The 16825-nt window shown below is 45.3% G+C and overlaps 1 protein-coding gene and 1 non-coding gene across 2 annotated transcripts; one reads left to right on the top strand and one right to left on the bottom strand.

The window, feature by feature from the left end:
• The first annotated feature begins 9341 nt into the window (after nucleotides 1-9341).
• On the top strand, nucleotides 9342-9908 carry MSGN1 (mesogenin 1). The gene has a single exon (XM_041754786.1). The coding sequence runs from the start codon at nucleotides 9342-9344 to the stop codon at nucleotides 9906-9908; it is 567 nt and encodes a 188-aa protein (XP_041610720.1).
• Nucleotides 9909-12304: 2396 nt separating this feature from the next.
• On the bottom strand, nucleotides 12305-12395 carry TRNAR-CCU. Its single transcript has one exon. It is a non-coding gene; the product is annotated as a tRNA-Arg (tRNA).
• Nucleotides 12396-16825: the final 4430 nt, after the last annotated feature.

Genomic DNA, 16825 nt, shown 5'->3' with positions numbered 1-16825 from the left:
ATCTATCTTCTATCTTTCATCTCACCCATGAAATAAGCCAAATTATTTTATTCTTTTTTTTTTCCTGCTCTTTTGTCCTGGTCAAATACTCAGCCTGTGAAAATCATCTATTCATTCATTGCATGATGCTTTATAATTTATTTTTATGAAGACTAAGACCAAAATATTATTGTTTGCCTTTATAATGAGCTTCAAACTCCAATCAGGAAAGCCAAAAATGTTTATTACTTCCCTGGTTGGTAATGAAAGTAATGGCAGTGACATGAAAGTAATCCTCCGAAGTACCTCATCCTGGCTTTGCTAAAACTCTCACGAGCTTGACAACACAGGAGCTCTCTCCCTAACTGCATAGGAAATTGCTACTTTTACTTCTCTTTACTAGCTCAAGGACATAGGAAGATATCACATAGCACTTAGGTGTTTTAACACACACAGATACACATACACACAAACACACATGCACATAGAGACAGACACACAAACACACACCATATTCCCTTGTCTCACAAGAATTATCTGGGTTTTTTGTTGTTGTTGAGTTTCAGTTGAGCGCCAAGATTGTGTGAAGAGGTGAAAAGATCCAGGTTTTCAACTTAGTCCTGTTTTCCAACAGTGGCTGCATTCCTTGCCTACCAGGATGGCCAGGGGCTGGTTGTGTGTCGCTGTTGCTGGGCCAAGGGACTGAGGGATATACAGAGGTCAGGGGAGCGTGTGGAGCCCAGAGCAAGTAGGAACCCCAAAGGCTAAGGCACCTCTTTAGAACTAGGGCGCTCTGAGTGTCCCGTGCTGAGCACAGAGCCAGAGGCAAGGAAGCAGGAACTGGATGCATTAGGACAACTGACTCTGGGTGTGCCAGCTGCAGGCTTGTCCGGTGAAGGTGGCCTTGCAAATAGAAGCTGCTTCTGTCGACCTTGGGCCAGGTCCTTAGCGTCTGGGTTTGGCTTCCTCTCTTGTAAACTGAGGATGATGTCTATCTAGCTCACTGGACTGGTGAGGATGACATGAGATGGTATATCTGAGGCTCTCATCTGTAGCCCAGCACAGGCTCAGTGCTGTAAGTCTTCAAGAAAGGAAAACGTTATCACTGTTGTCATTGACATTAATACTGAAAAGTGTTTTATTTACAAAATAATAAGACATTCTCTCTGAATTTCCAATTATAGGAAAACATGCTTAAATATTAACCTTACCTGCTGTTTGATAAAGATAATTCCATGGCCTGGGGCCAGGGAAAGTACTAGAAAGTGGAAGGGGGAGACAGATGTCTTCTATTCTCGAACTGTGAATCCAAAGTTATAAAACAGCTGCAGTCCTCACCACATGTGACAAGAGCCCCTTCCGAAACCCTCCCTCCTTCATGTCCTACCTCATGGTGTAAAATCACCCCCTAGAGCCTGGTGCTCCGGACTCAGACCACCTGGGACTAAGTCATGTCTCTTCCACCTTTTAATCTCATGTGTGGGGCAACTTTACAACTTCTCTAAGCCTCAGTTTTTTCTTACATAAAATGGAACAAAATAGTGCTTCCTTTAAAGGATTTTTATAAGGCTTAAATTAAGTAAATCATACAAGGCTTTACTATTGTTATTGTTATCATCACTGGGTATGGCCAAGAAAGGGGGCACCTCTGCAGGTCACACACCCATATACACAGCACTCTCCTTAGACTATAAGAATGAGGCCAGCCCACTCACTGGGGCAGAATAGAGCTCTGCGGATGCTTAATTTAGGAATGGAGATAGAGAGCTTAAATCTACTACATCTTTTTGGCTTCCGCGATGCTTAGTACCCTGGGCCAATCTCAGGGACTGTGTACATTGGCTATGTGATTGAATGGCACCAATCAGTCTTCCCATATTTACTGAGCTGTAGTTCAAGCTTGAGTCCTGACTTCAAGAGCCTTACAGGGATCATCATGGTGATGCCCCCAACTGTTCTCAGTTGTTCTAGCCCGTGGGTAAAAGCCTGGACCCCAGGCAGTCTGCCTAGGTTTGAATCCTGGGGCTCTAGTCATTTTGAGTGGGGTCATGGAGCCCCCTCTATGCCTCTGTTTGTTTTTAGTAAAACAGAATCAGGGATATTACTAGCACCTGCTTTGTGAAGATTAAAGTGAGTTAGTTAAGTACCTAGAATAATATCTGGTATAACCTTGACCCCTAAGCATGTTCTCCACAAGCAGGTAGTATGTGGTTCCAGGGCTGTGCTGGCCCATCCTGCCTCTGCCTTGACCTAATTGTGATGACCAGAAGCTCCTTGTGCCCTGCCTGGTAAAATCCAAGTGCCTTATCCTTACAGACAAGGTTTTCTTCTTCAACCTCAGCCTTGGCTGGATCCCCTGCAGACATGGGGCTGCTAGTGGTTCTCTGCAAATTCATGCTATATCCAAACTTCAAGCCATACTGAGAAAGAGCTTCCCTAATCTTTTACCTTGTTAAAACAGGTAAAGGATCATCGTTTTCAGAATCCACAGGAGTGTCACTTAAAAAAGCAAAGCTGTAGAAGTCATGTTTTTCAGAAAAGTCCTCCAGATTCTTTTGTGTGCCCCTCGTCTGTGTGTGAATATTTCTTTTTTTTTTTTTTAAGATTTTATTTATTTATTTATGAGAGGCACAGAGAGGGAGAGAGGCAGAGACACAGGCAGAGGGAGAAGCAGGCTCCACGCAGGGAGCCCAACATGGGCCTCGATCCCGGGACTCCAGGATCACGCCCTGGACCAAAAGGCGGTGCTAAACTGCTGAGCCACCGTGCTGCCCTGTGTGTAAATATTTCTAAGATTTGACTCAGGTTTACTCTGTCTCTAGAGGCTCTCCTCTTGACACTAATATCACTTTCTATCCATCCAACTGGTTTTTGAAGAGCCATTGAATCTCTAAAAGTGCTAATATTGTAATGGGGACATTTTCCAGGGGACTCCCAGGGCTGTCATATACAGTCATGCATGCACCCTAGCGTTAAATTTATCACAGCACATATACATTGTTTCATCAGTATTTTTACTTCTCTATCTCCGTCCTCACTACTCTAAGCAACACGAAGACAGAAGCTTCTTAATTTAACTTTCTAGTCTTAGCACCCAGCACAGTGCTTGGCACTCACCAGGTACCAAATAAAAACTTACAGGCTAATTGATGGCCACTTTCTTAGCTCTGTACACCATGCTGAGACCCAACAAAATAATCATCCATACCTTCAAGGAACTTGTAACGTAAGCAAGTAAGTAGGTAAGTAAGCAAGCAAGTAAGACTCATGTGGATAGATAACCAGAACATCGGGCAGTATATATTGGTGTCAAATGGATGGGGGTCAAAGCTTTGTACTGTCCATAAGAGAAGGGAGAAATTCTGAGGGCTGAGGCAGGCAGGCAGGGCTTCTTGGAGGAGGTGGGATTTGAACCAACCCCTGCATCTTACAGATGCCATCAGTGATTACATTACATGGGTGACACAGTTTCTGGAGTGCAGGGTATACAGTGGAAGGAGCCTTGGATGTGGCATTCATGTAGACTTCAGTAGCACTATCCTGCCTTTCCGTCCTCTTGCTGTGTCTGCTGGGATCCTTTCCGAACACAGGCTCCCTCCTCCTTTGAGTGTGAATTATAACCTCTACCATATGGACATGTATGAAAATTAAGATAAACTAATAAATCTAAAAGAGACAGGTTTAATTCTCAGTACATGGTGGGAATTCAAGAAAAGTAGCTCTCATTTTAATTAGACTACAGAATTAGGTTTGTTTGTTTATTGATTGATATTAGAGAGGGAGAGCAGGGCAGAGGGAGAAGAGAGAATCTTTTTTTTTTCTTTAGACTGATTTATATTAGAGAGAGAGAGAGAGTGAGCATGAGCAGGAGTGGGAGAGGGAGAGAGAAAAATCAAGCAGTCTCCCCTCTGAGTGTAGAGCCTGACCCAGAGCTCGGTCCCAGGACCCTGAGATCATGACCTGGGTCAAAACCAAGAGTCAGAGGCTTAGCTAACTACACCACCCAGGAGCCCAGGGAGAGAGAATCTTAAGCAGGTTCCCCCCTGATCGTGGAGTCCCACGTGGGGCTCCATCTCACAACCCCAAGATCATGACCTGAACTAAAATCAGGAGTTGGACACTTAACCCACTGAGCCACCCAGGCACCCTTCCAGGATTAGTATTTTTAGTTTATCAATATATTGAAGGATTTTCTGCAGCATCATGAGAGGTTGAAATTCACTGGAGCTCCCCTTCTACCTTGAGTAAATGGTCCATGCAAACTGCTTCACATGGTTCAGGGATGAGAAGGTCACAGGGGGAATAGACCTTCCATTTGATGTGTCTCAACAGTCTGGGGATAGGGCTACTTCTCACAAGATAGGCTTTGACAGAGCCAGCTTCCATGCTGATTTACTTGGTGTTATATAGTGGGGCAAAATTGCCGGGGTTGGGGCAGATGATTTCATTGGTGACAGTAGTTACTTTTGCCGATCTTGAAAACATCTCAACATATTCTTATAGCCCTTTCCACTTTCCAAAGGCAAGCTTCAGTTTTAAATCTGTTTAGCTCTTTAGCAACACAGTATACAGGGTGACCCTAACTGTCCCATGAGGAAACCGAGCTGCATATAGGTTGAATGACTCACTTAAGGTTCCATAGTAAAGCAGGGTCAGAACTACGACTCGGATTGGAGTGCCCTGGGTCACACTTCCAAACTGCTGAGTGAAATTGAAAATTCTCTTGGGCACTAACTACCAAGGATAAGTCGGTGGTGGGAGTGCTCTCTCCTAGTGAGAAGTGCTCGCTTTATTTTTGTCATTGTTTAGAGTTGGCTCTGCAGAGTGATAGACACAGACCAACACTCAGTCAGCTTTATCACTATTTTCCTATAATCCATAGGCAATGCTTCCCTTTACTGACTACATTAGAGGCTGATGGCTCTTACCACCAGCACTGGGCAACTAATGGTCTTTGGTAAAGAACTCTATCTAAATTGGTTTTGTTTGAAAAGAAAAAAAAAATTAAAATGGGGCACCTGGGTGGCTCAGTGGTTGAGCATGCCCTCGGCTCAGGTCATGATCTGGGGGGCCTGAGATCCAGTCCTGCATCAGGCTCCCTGCAGGGAGTCTGCTTCTCCCCCTGCCTATGTCTCTGCCTCTCTCTCTGTGTCTCTCAAGAATAAATAAATAAAATCTTTAAAAAAGAAAAGAAAAATGGTTTCATTTAAAGGAGGGACTTTTGATTTCTAAGCACAAGTGACTTGAAGCCAAAAAAGATGAGAGAGATGTATTTTTTGCCACATGTACTATGGTTCTAACTTCTTTTAACTCAAGGAATCAAAGAATTCATTGAACAAAAAAAAAAAAAAGAAAGAAAGAAAGAAAGAATTCATCGAACATGGTTTATACTTATGGCGATATTAGTTGCCACACTTAAAGCTTACAATGTACAGACCTGGTAAAAGTATGTTCTCTATGGTGTGAGTATTGCCATTGTACAAAGCTGACGCAAAGAAAGATTCACTAACAGGACCAAGGTCACAATTAATTACTCAGTAGCTAATGTGAGATTAGTATGACTCCAGTGGACACATATTTGCCACTACTCCCACTTTCTATCTGCCCAAAAATGTTTGGGCTGTCACTTAAGTATGAAAAATGCTAATATTGCAAAGGAGACACATCACAGAGGGCTCCCCGGGACCACCAGAGAGCCCTGAATAAGGATCCTGGCCAAGGAGGTCAGTGGGGGCTCAAAGGAGCCCAAGCTGGGGATTTTTCTAATTTGCACAGAAGTGCCTTATGGGCTGGCAGTGACCTGGGACTACGGATGGTTGGTTATAGGTTCAAGCATCAAAGCAGCCGTTGCCCTCTGCTTTCTGTTGATTCTTTGAGCAGTACTTGTCCATTTGTCATAAGTGGCCCTGCCCAGCTTCCTGGCCAGTTCCAGAGTCTACCATCGACTCTACGATCTCGACTAAAGCCTACTGTAAAATGCCCAGTCGTCCATGCCTGTCATTACTGTTATCAGGGATCTGACGGACATCCTCTCAGAAGCTTAGCATGGTGAAAATTAGATACAACACCACTTAGGAATCTGTGTAGCAAATCTTGGGTCCTCCTCATGGGGCAGAGCTGCAATGGAAAGGCTCTCATGGGCCTGGGATTTGAGAGACAAGCTGTACCTTCATGTTATTCTTTGGAAAATAGGACCAGGACATTTTACAAGCCCTCTTGGGAGCATACGTCTCAGGGTTGGGGACTTCTTTTCAATGTGTTACAACCGTAGTCAGATAGCTTATCAGTGTTTGCTGAGTAACCTTTAAACGCATATTAAGGTATTTATCCTAATAACTTAGTAATGTGGGAACTGTGTGGTCTGACAGGAAAGCTTATGCATCACTTAAATCTGTACAGTTTCTGGGGAAGAAAAATGACAGATCTAGGAGTTAGACAATTTTGCTTTCTATTCCCATCTCTGGCACAGCTTTTTGGTATGACATCAAACAAGCCATTGTCATCTCTAGAATGCAGATAAAATGATAGACTCAATTGTCTCTATTCATGCTGGTATGGTGGGTGCTCTTTTAATCAAGCACATTCACACAGTAACACATTTCATCACATTTTAGACCTGGAAGGGAAGTTTGATGATCCTTCGGCCCATACACCTTATTTTAGAAATGCACTTCATAAAGAAGGCAGGACAGTTATTATTATCTTCCTTTACAAAGTAAAATACAAAAGCCCTGAGAGGCTGAACCATGTGCTGTAAAGGAGGTGAACTCTGACCCATCTGTCTGCTACGCCACACCCTCAACTAGCTTTTGCTGGATCCAGTCTAGCATTGGCCAGTTTACTGCCTTATTTTCAAAGGACATTGAAATAGAAAAACACCTAGCTAGTGTGTGCCCAACCATCGTATGGAGTTTACTACGCTGCACCTCCATTTTCCACAGATGGAGCATATAGCACTTTATGGAGAACAGCAGGAGAAATGCACATTTAGTTCTAACTGATTTCTTACCAGAGAGTGTACACTGAGGAACATGGAAACCAAGCAGTTTGCTTTGCTTTAACCACAGTTTTTCAGGGAGTGGCATTGCTAGGAGGTGGGGTCAGGGGTGGAGAAGTCACAGCAGAGTAACTCATTCTGATACCAGTGAGTTTGACCATGGATGACAGTCCCAACAAGAGCAAAGCCTACACACCTAGACTTACTAAGTGTCTATAATGTACCAAACATTTGACAGCTACTGTCTCATTTAGGAAATGAAAATTCTAAAAATAGAAGTTTAAAGAAACAAGCAATTTTAGAAGGAAGCTATAGAAAGGAAAACAAAAAAGAAAAGAAAAAGAACTTGAGTCTGAGAGCAGGAGTAGTGTTACCTTAGAAAACTGTCAACAGTTTAGAACATAAGGACTAGAAGCATCACACCATCTCCGGTCTCCTGAGGGTCTCCTTCTCTCTCTCTTTTTTTTAAAGATTTAATTTATTTACTCATGAGAAACAGAGAAAGAGAGAGGCAGAGACACAGGCAGAGGGAGAAGCAGGCTCCATGCAGGGAGCCCGACGTGGGACTCGATCCCAGGTCTCCAGGATCACGCCCTAGGCCAAAGGTGGCGCCAAACCGCTGAGCCACCCGGGCTGCCCCTCTCCTTCCCTTTGAATCACATTCAGGTCACCTGCCTATACTATAATCAACTAAAATAGAAAACATTGATTTTTCTTTTAATTATTTACTTATTTTAAGAAGTGGGCTTTGGGGTCTTACCAGGAATCTCAGCTCTATCACTTCTTACCAGGGAAATCTTAACTGAGTCTCTTAACTTCTTCGGGTCTCCACATTTTTATCTGTAAAATGAGACTTAAAAAAATATATAAAGGTTAGTTATAATATATGTCAGTTTCCTTGAATAGTATTAGCAGATCCTAGGCTTCTCCATAAGAATTGAAGGAAGAGAAAGAGCAGAGAGGGGCAAGGTGGAGAGATTATTTATTACACTTATTATGTTTCATTAATGCTCATTCTTCAAGATATGGCTTAGGGTCCTTTAGTAAATGGGAAACTCAGGAGCATTCTTCTATGGATTATCTGCTCTAGCTTTTTCTTCCCTGAACCCAATGAATTAAAAAATACCGTGAATGTTCTAATTGGACCATTGACATTTCTTTTCAGTAATTGCAAAGGGACGTAACCATGTTAACGCACATGTGCTTACTTACTTGGATACATAACTCACTCGGATCTGATGTTAATACTCATTTGTCGAATTAGCTACGTGGAGAATAGGTTACGTTCATGGGACAAATGGGGAATCCGAGACCTCGTTCCAACACACAGGGTCTATCTCAGAGCACGGTAGGAAGTGAAGCAAACTAGCAGGACCATCCAACTTAACACATTCAGCGGCATTTGGAGCGATGGTGGGGAAAACAGGCTCCCCAGTTAATTTCACACTTCCTCTATACATTTCAAAAAACAAGGTGTGACACTGCAGCTGGATTTTTAAAAGACCTTCGGCAGGCAAAATGCCAGGTATTCTGCAAACTCCCTGCCTTAAAAGGGTTTTCCTTTTCATGGTGCCTGTTTGCTGTGGGGAATCCCAGGCTGCTCAGTTAAAGCAAGGGCTTTGAGCTTCTGGAAGGATATTTTCCTGCTCCTTGAGGCTCCCGGTGGACTGGGGGTGCTGGCCTTTGTCATTCTGAGTGTGGGCGTGCTGGAGGCAGGAGTCTGCACCCTACCAGACCCAGGAAGGTGTGCAGAAGTGGAGGGCGAGGGGGAAAGGCCTTCACTGTGGCCTGCTGTGTGCCCTCCTCCTGACAGCCCTGGGAAGTGAGAGCTGTCAGGGTCTGCACTCGACAGGCTGGGGAATCCAAGCCCAGCGGGGTTACCTGTCCCCCAGCACTGTGCTCCTCTGCCTGCACACCCCATCTGCTCTGTGGTATCCAGGTCTTGGCGAGGGTGGAGGCCTTCTGGGGCGCCCGCTGCTCTCATCCAGGGCCCTGGGCTGCCCCCTCCGGGCTGCAAATTGCCCCAGGTTTGTTTTCTTTGGCTCCCTCATTAATGGGTTCCACAGGACAATGCTAAGTCTAGTTATGCAGCCTTAATTGGTTTAGTTACAACAAGATAATTCCTTTTTTCTTCTCTCGGAGGCCTTTTTGTTTAAAGACATTTTAGCTGGAAGATGCTAATTATCGATGAGGAGAAAGTGGCACCTGAAGAGTTCATCTTCCATCGCGGTCCTCGGGTGTCTCCTTTGAACTGCCCCCACCCGGCCCCCTTTCCCACTTCATCACTTCTCCCCCCCCCCCCGCCCCCATAAAAGGGAGCTGCGGCCCGACTTGCTTTCTCACTTGCAGCTGTCTGTCCCCAGGCATGGACACCCTGCGGGAGCCCTTCCTCGGCCTCGAAGAGGGCCTGGGCCCCTCCGCCAGCCCGGGCCTGCTGTCCTCCTGGGACTGGGACCACAGAGGGGGGCCCTTCGAGCTGAGCCAGGCCTCCCCACCCCAGAGCCTGTCCCCGGCCCCGTCGCTCGAGTCCTATTCCTCTTCCCCCCCGCCCGCTGCCCCGGGGCTGCCGCGTGGGCTGGGGGGCGCCCCGAGCGCGGGGGGCGGGGGCGGGGGCGGCGGGGTGCAGGTGGCCTACGAGATGCTGACCTTCCCGCCCGCCTACCTGCAGGGCGCTGCTGGCCCCAAGGCCCAGAAGGGCGCCAAGGTCAGGATGTCGGTGCAGCGGAGACGCAAGGCCAGCGAGAGGGAGAAGCTCCGGATGAGGACCTTGGCCGATGCGCTGCACACCCTCCGCAACTACCTGCCGCCCGTCTACAGCCAGAGGGGCCAGCCGCTCACCAAGATCCAGACCCTGAAGTACACGATCAAGTACATCGGGGAGCTCACGGACCTCCTCAACGGCGGGAGGGAGCCTCGGCCCCAGAGCGCCTGAGCCCGGCCCCCCGGATGCCCACCGGCCCGGGCCCCCCGCTTTAGAGACCTGGACTAGCTCGCGGACCAACAGCGCACAGTGGGGCTCTTTATATATATATATACACACATAGTAAGCCTGGGGGCTTTGGAGCCTGGAAGGTTCTAAGGGAATTCCCACTGGACTTGTTGGAACCACCAGAACACTCAACAGCCAGAGGAGCAGGCTATTTGGCTGCTAGTTTCTCCACGGTTTGTCGGGAGCCCAGCCCCTTGGCCAAGAGGTGGATAACTTTGCCTTTCGCTGCCCCTCCGAGGTATCTTAAAGGGTCAATGATTTGAGATGCATTTTGTCAATAATGTGAAATTGTTACCATTCATCTTCTCTCCCAGTTTCCGTGGTGGTGGTGGTGGGGGGGGGGGGCGCTTGCTGTCTGTGGCTGACGGAACCCCTGTCTTGTAGAGCCTCCAGTGTGACAGCTGGATTCTTATCTAGAAAGATTCGTATCAAGTAAAGGGCTACAGCATTCCTGTTTCTATTTTGTCTGTGTGCTCGTGTGTGTGTATGTGTTTAACTAAAATCATGCCTTTTGTTTTGCAAGAATCCAAATCACATAAATGCAAAAGGAATTAACACCATGGTTAAATAGCAAGGCACAGGCAGGCAGGCTACACTGGGATACAGTGAAGCAAAGGCCAGGGCCTCTTCTTCATGCAGGGGACCTGAGGCTGCTCTGGCTGGGTGCTTGGGAAAGGGTAGGAAGGAGGAGGAAGTGGGGGAGGACTCAGCACCATAGGGTGGGCCTAGGGCAGGGCGGGGGGGGGGCAGGCACTCCCTGTGCCCAGCCTGGTATGAAAATAACCTCACTGAATCCCTTCGCTCATTCATTTCTCAAGTGAAGAGATTGGTTCAGAAAGAGTAAGAGACTATTCTAATTCTATATATGAGTGAAAGGGTTGGGATTAGAATTCAGGTCCATCTCTAGTCGAATCCTTTAGAGACTAGGGGTTCTTTCCCCACACATCCTCCCCTCCCTGCCTCCCCTCACCACCCCATGTGCACCTATACAGGAACACACATTCTTGCTTCACAGAGTGGGTGATGCACGCCCTCAGCTTGGCCATTGTGAGTGGCACAGGGCATTGAAAAGTGGGCTTTGAATTAAGGCTTTTTTTTTTTTTAAGGCTGCATTTTTCTCCCAATGGTTATTAACCATTTGCATTTTTGTTTCAATGAGTAGTCTGTTAATGTTTCCAGTCACTTCTTTTCCTATTAGGGCTTTTTATTCTTTGTAATGACCCATGAACAAAAGCAGTAGATGTGTCACAATTTAATGTAGAACTCCTTCACTTTTTGCCCTTGTGGATACAAACACATCAAATAAATAGAGGCATATACAAAATGCTTTTAATTCTGAAAATTGTTTTTAAAAAAATTTACACTTAGCAATACATAATAAAAGTCCTTCTAACGATTAATATGGGATGGAAGTACCATTGTCAACTTCATTTTCCAGAGGAGGACATGGAAGCACAGGCTTGCTCTGAGCTACACATGTGAAGCGTGCAGTGGATATCAGAGGTTCAATGTGTCGTGGCTCAGGTGTTGCATAATTTGTTTAGAGTCATCTTTTGAATGATATTTAGGTTGTTTCAGTTTTTATTAGCAAAAAAGTGCTGTAACAAACATCACAGCCAAGTAGCTTTATCCACGGATATTTTAAGTAGCCTGGCAATTCCCCAGAAATGGGATTCTTGAATCAGAGTAAATGCACATTTTAAATTGAAATGAAGACTATTAGATGACTTTTATAAAAGGTTGTAGTTATTTACAGTCCCTCTAACAAGATGCAACAGAACCAGCTCTCCTACATTGCCACTGGATATGACCGATCTTCTAAATATTCAATGGATTTAAAAAATGGTTAGGTTACTGTTGTGTTAACTTTAATTTCCCCATTTACTGTTTGAGATGGTGCTTTTTTTTAATTTTGTGCAACGTTTATTCATTTTGGTTACTCTGCTGTAATTTGTTGGTCTATGTTGTTATTTTCCTATTGTGTTACTTGTCTTCTTGTTAATTTGGGAGAGTTCTTTGTACATTATACATATTGAAAATGTTTTCTCGCAATCTATCATTTTGTCATAATCCTTGCTTACAGTATCATATATTTATCATTTTGATTATGGTATCTTTTTGTTCTATGAAGTTTTTCATTTTTATATATGATCAAAACTCTCCCCTTTTTATGGCTTACGTGTTTTTTCCTTTTGCTTAATTTTTCCCATTTCCAAGCCTATTCAAATGTTCTGAGTTCTGAGTTTTTCAAATATTTTTATAGTTACTTATATACGTATCTTTTTAAAAAATATACGTATTTTGCACTATTATTTAAGTAGGCTCCATCCCCAGCATGGAGCCCAGCATGGGGCTTGAACCCATGACCCTGAGATCAAGATCCTAGCTGAGATCAGGAGTCGGATGCTCAACCAACTGAGCCACCCAGGCGCCTCTATGTGTATCTTTAACATACCTGCATTTTATTTTTATCTATAGTGCAAAGAAGGAATCTAACTTTATTTCTGATTAGTGCTTTCATAACTGAAGAATAAGTATACATTGTCATCAGAGGTGGTAGGTTGTGGTGAGGCACAGTCATTAAAATGTCGTTCTGTGTATGCAAACCTTCATCAACTTCTCATATATTTGTTGCCGCTGCTTTATAGAATAAACTAGAATGTGTTGGACAGTATCAAGATTTTCTTCAAGGGACTCTGCCCTGTGCATGCATAAATATTCATGTAAGAGTGTATGTTTGTGCACATGTATATGTATTTGTGTGTATGCATGTGTGTGTGTGTTTTCATGTGTTGGGAGGAGGATTAGGGAAGATAGTAATTGGGGAAGGGGATATCTAGCCTTTGATCAGGTTTTAGTTTAATCATTGTTTTCCTTGCCATTTTTAAAAGTGGGACCCAAATGCTCTTGGCTTTTGATTTTTTCAAGCTCAAGGATTAAGAATGGTTTATAAATAGCTTGGGTAATTTTGGTTGCCCTGGGGACCAGGTACTGTGGATGAATTGGAGTGGCTTGTCCTCATCTCCAAAAATCTGGAAAGCCACAGACTCATCTACTAGCTGGGCTGGCCCTCAGGACTCCTAAGGTGTCTATGGACGGGGAGGCATTTGGAAAATGTGGAGAAGGTGACAGCTTTGTGGGAGGGGGCTTCTGGCTCTGGGCCTCATCACACAGACAAGGCCCCAGCTTGGCACAGCTGCAGTCCACCCCAGATTGGCTCTGCAGCTCCAGTCCTGTCCAGGAGAGGCAGCTGTGCATCAACATTTGACTCAATTCTCAGGGAAGATGCCTCCCTAGTGGGGAGGAGAGCTGGATCAGGTCCCTGATTCCTCTAGGGAGCATTTAGAAGCAGTTGGCCCCAGGCAAAGTCATAAATAGGAAGAAGTTATTTCTGGTGCTTGGACCGGGAACTGCAATTTGTGTGGGTCTACTATGTGGTGGTCAGATTTATTCATATCTATTATTTCAGTCACCCTCCTAGCAACCCCAGGAGCTGGGCATTATTGGTCCCATCTTGAGGATGAGGGAATCAAGATCTGGGCCAGCTCAGTAGCACAAAGCACCACAATTAGCCAGTGGCATATGGTTGACTGGTTATCTCAAGAGTTCAGCTCTAACTCCAAAGCTCAGGCCCTTCTGAGTCATGCTGTCTTTCCTTCCAGCTCACCCCAGGACACCGTGGGCTGGGCAGTGGAGAGCTTTCTGGACAAACGCTCCCTCCTGGGGGTTCTCGACACTTTCTCTGCTTCCCCATCACTGGGACCCTCATTTCTCTCAACCATCAGAAGCATTTCTGATGAGGCTGTCATTGATTTTGTTCTCTAAATTATTTCCCTTTGAACTTCTGCCTCTGTCCCCAACATTTCCTCTGAAATTCCTTTTACTTCCTTGCTGGCACCTAGCACTGACCACTGAGGAAATGTGACTTCTGTTCATTCGTGTTCAATAAAGTGTTCCACAATTCACACCAGGCTGAGGTTTCTTTGTTCTTCTTGTGGTTTCTGTCGCATTAGCGAATTGGAAGAGAGGCCAGGGCAGGGGTAGGGGAGATCCTTCGCGAAGCGACAAGTAAGGTGATGGAATCACCTTTACTTTTGAATATTAAAAAAAATCAATAGCAAAAGGAGATGCATATGCGAGTGAGTTTTGGTGTCATTGCCTTTGGGGTCCTGCTCCAGTAGCTTGGTATGTGTCTGCTCTGAGGTGTCATCTGCTTCCTCGACATGCTCCAGGCTGCAGAAAGGGCAGGGCCTTGACCCCAGACTGGCTTGAGGACAGCCTCCTCTTGTCCTTCTCTAAGAATCTGAGAGTTCTCTACCTCAAGAATGAAATCTTGAAGCCCAAACTGTGCCTCTTAGAGTAGCTGGCAGGACTCGATCTTGATATTTTGGTTCCAAAAAGGCCCTTAAACTGTGAGAAGGAAGAAAGCAAAGAACTTCTGAGGAAGTGGGGAGAAAAAAAGATAATTATTTGCCTCTTGGGTTTGGAAACTATTGACCTTCCTTCCTTGAGCATAATCTCCCACTAAATTCTGTGAGTGAACTCTATTGACTTCTGTTTGTCTTCATTAAGTGAAGTGGGGAGAAGGGGAGGGCTGGGGTCAGGGAAGCTGTAGGAAACCACCATCTTGGGCTCTTCCCAGCAGAGCCAACAACATTGTGGATTCATCATCTGAGATGTCAGGCTCAGGGCCAAGGTCTCTACATACTTTTTCTCCTTTAAACCTGACAGCTAACAATAGCACGTGGCTATTATTAGCCCATTTTGTAAATAAAGAAACAGGGTCAGAGAGGTCAAGTCACCTTGCCCAAGGTCACATAATTGGTGCCGAGCCCAGGGTCCCATCAGGTCCGCTTGACTCATTCCTTGGCAATTCTAACTCCATGTGCCAGCAACGCAGCAAGCAAACAATAGAAAAGTCTCTGCATTTGAGCCTTTCCCACAAGCCCATGCTCCCATCTGGAAAAGTTGACATTTGCATTTGCCTGGTCCAAACAAACTTATTAGGATTTACGCAGATCAGGGCGTATTTTAAATTGTGATACCCTTTCTAGTCTCCTCCTACACGACATGGACCATGATCATTCTCTCTCTCTTGTAAAATGGAATACGAGAAAAGTGCGGGGCTTTTGTAACAACTTTGGGGCGAGTGTATGCCTCCAGGGGTAGCATAAACTAGATTTCAAGAAATACCCATTTTTAGGGACTACAGTTTACACACTCTTTTCCTTCAGTTTCGTTTAGGCATGAAATAACAAAGCTTAATATGGCAGTTATACTAATAACAACAATAACAATGAATATTTACTGTGTGTTTGCTTTGGGTAAAGCACTGTTTTTTTTTTCTGTTTTAAAAGATATTTATTTATTTGAGAGCCAGAGAGCACGAATAGGGGAAGGGAAGAGGAGGAGGGAGACAGAGAAGCAGACTCCTCGCAGAGCAGGGAGCCTGACGCAGGGGCTCCATCCCAGGACCCCGAGGTCATGACCTGAGCTGAAGTAGGACATGGACACTTATCCGACTGAGCCACCCAGGTGCTGCGAGGCACCGTTCTAAGTACTTTACATGAAATAGCTATTTTAACCGCTCTGATGTAAGAGCTAGCTACTCGAACAACCCTATAAGATAAGATAAGGACTATGCATCTCTGGAGCATAGAGAGGTGAAAACTTATCCAAGACTGTGCAACTTAGCAGCAGCAAACCCAGGATTCACTCCTTGGCAGTCATGCTCCACAATGGCCCTGACCACCGCTCTAGATGTGGAGTCCTCCCTCGTCCTCTCCCTGTCCCCTTTCCGCTGTTCATGGTCTCTCTCTGTGTCTCTTTCTCTCTTGCTCTAAAATTAAAAAAAAAAAAAAAAAAAAAAAAAGACCGGGTGTTGAACATAACACATGTAGAATAAATGATGGGCAGTGTCCCATGTGGCTCAGTTACTAAATGCTCAAGGGTTTCCTATTGTACTTCTCACTCTGTACTTCTTTCCTACCCACAAAGGAGAAACCCAGTCTAGAGTGATAATGCTTCAAACCTTCTTTCTTCTCCTGCCTGGTTCCTCTGTATCTCACAGCCCCTGCTGCACCTTTATTTCAAACTTTGCAAAAAATTGCTCCCCAGTTGTACCCACATGAGTCTTGTCTTTCACCCCTTCCTCTCCCCACTGTCCCCATCCTTTGGTACTTGGCCCTCCCTGTGTTCTGTGCCACCCCTGCCCAGCCTAGGGAGGCAGGGGAGATTAAGCAGAGAAAGCCAGAATCTTTAGTTGCGGGGTACATTCGTTCAATGGTCATCCTATCCACTTGTGAGCACAGCACTCATGTGGACTGGCTTGAGGTCTCTTTCACTCTTTTGATCATCTGGGTGCTGCAGATTATGAACCACACGTGTAGCTGGCTGAGTATGAGGCCTGGCAGCAACAAACAAGTGCAGGGTGGTCAAGATGCCACAACTTTAAACACAAGTGACACTGTGATCTTTCTTGACCTATGCGATCTTGTTCAAGCCCTCTGACAATCTTGTGAGGGCAAAATGTGGTCTCTGTTCTCAAGATGTTTAAGTGGAGCTGGGGCTAGATCTATCCCTAAATAAGCATATTATAAGCAAAATATAAAGTGAGAAGAAATTTTACAAAGGCGTCCCAAATCAGTGGGAATGAGGGGAGGAGAGAGGAGTTCTGTTGGATGGGGCACCTGGCCTTGTAGGTAAACTGGCACTGAATGTGAACCTAGATGGGTCACTGGGATCTCGGTGGGGCAGAGGGGCATGTCGAGGGAGAAAGAACAGCAAAGCTGAGGTACAAAGGCAGGAATGGGGGCGCCTGGGTGGCTCAGTTGGTTTAAGTGTCTGCCTTTGGCTCAGGT

This window comes from Vulpes lagopus, chromosome 5, assembly GCF_018345385.1.
Source record: "Vulpes lagopus strain Blue_001 chromosome 5, ASM1834538v1, whole genome shotgun sequence".
In the NCBI taxonomy this organism is placed as follows: Eukaryota; Metazoa; Chordata; class Mammalia; order Carnivora; family Canidae; genus Vulpes; species Vulpes lagopus.
This window is presented reverse-complemented; position numbering and strand designations above follow the sequence as displayed.

Excerpts from the sequence above, each read along its gene's own strand:
- MSGN1 (XM_041754786.1), top strand. The coding sequence starts at position 9,342 with ATGGACACCCTGCGGGAGCCCTTCCTCGGCCTCGAAGAGGGCCTGGGC.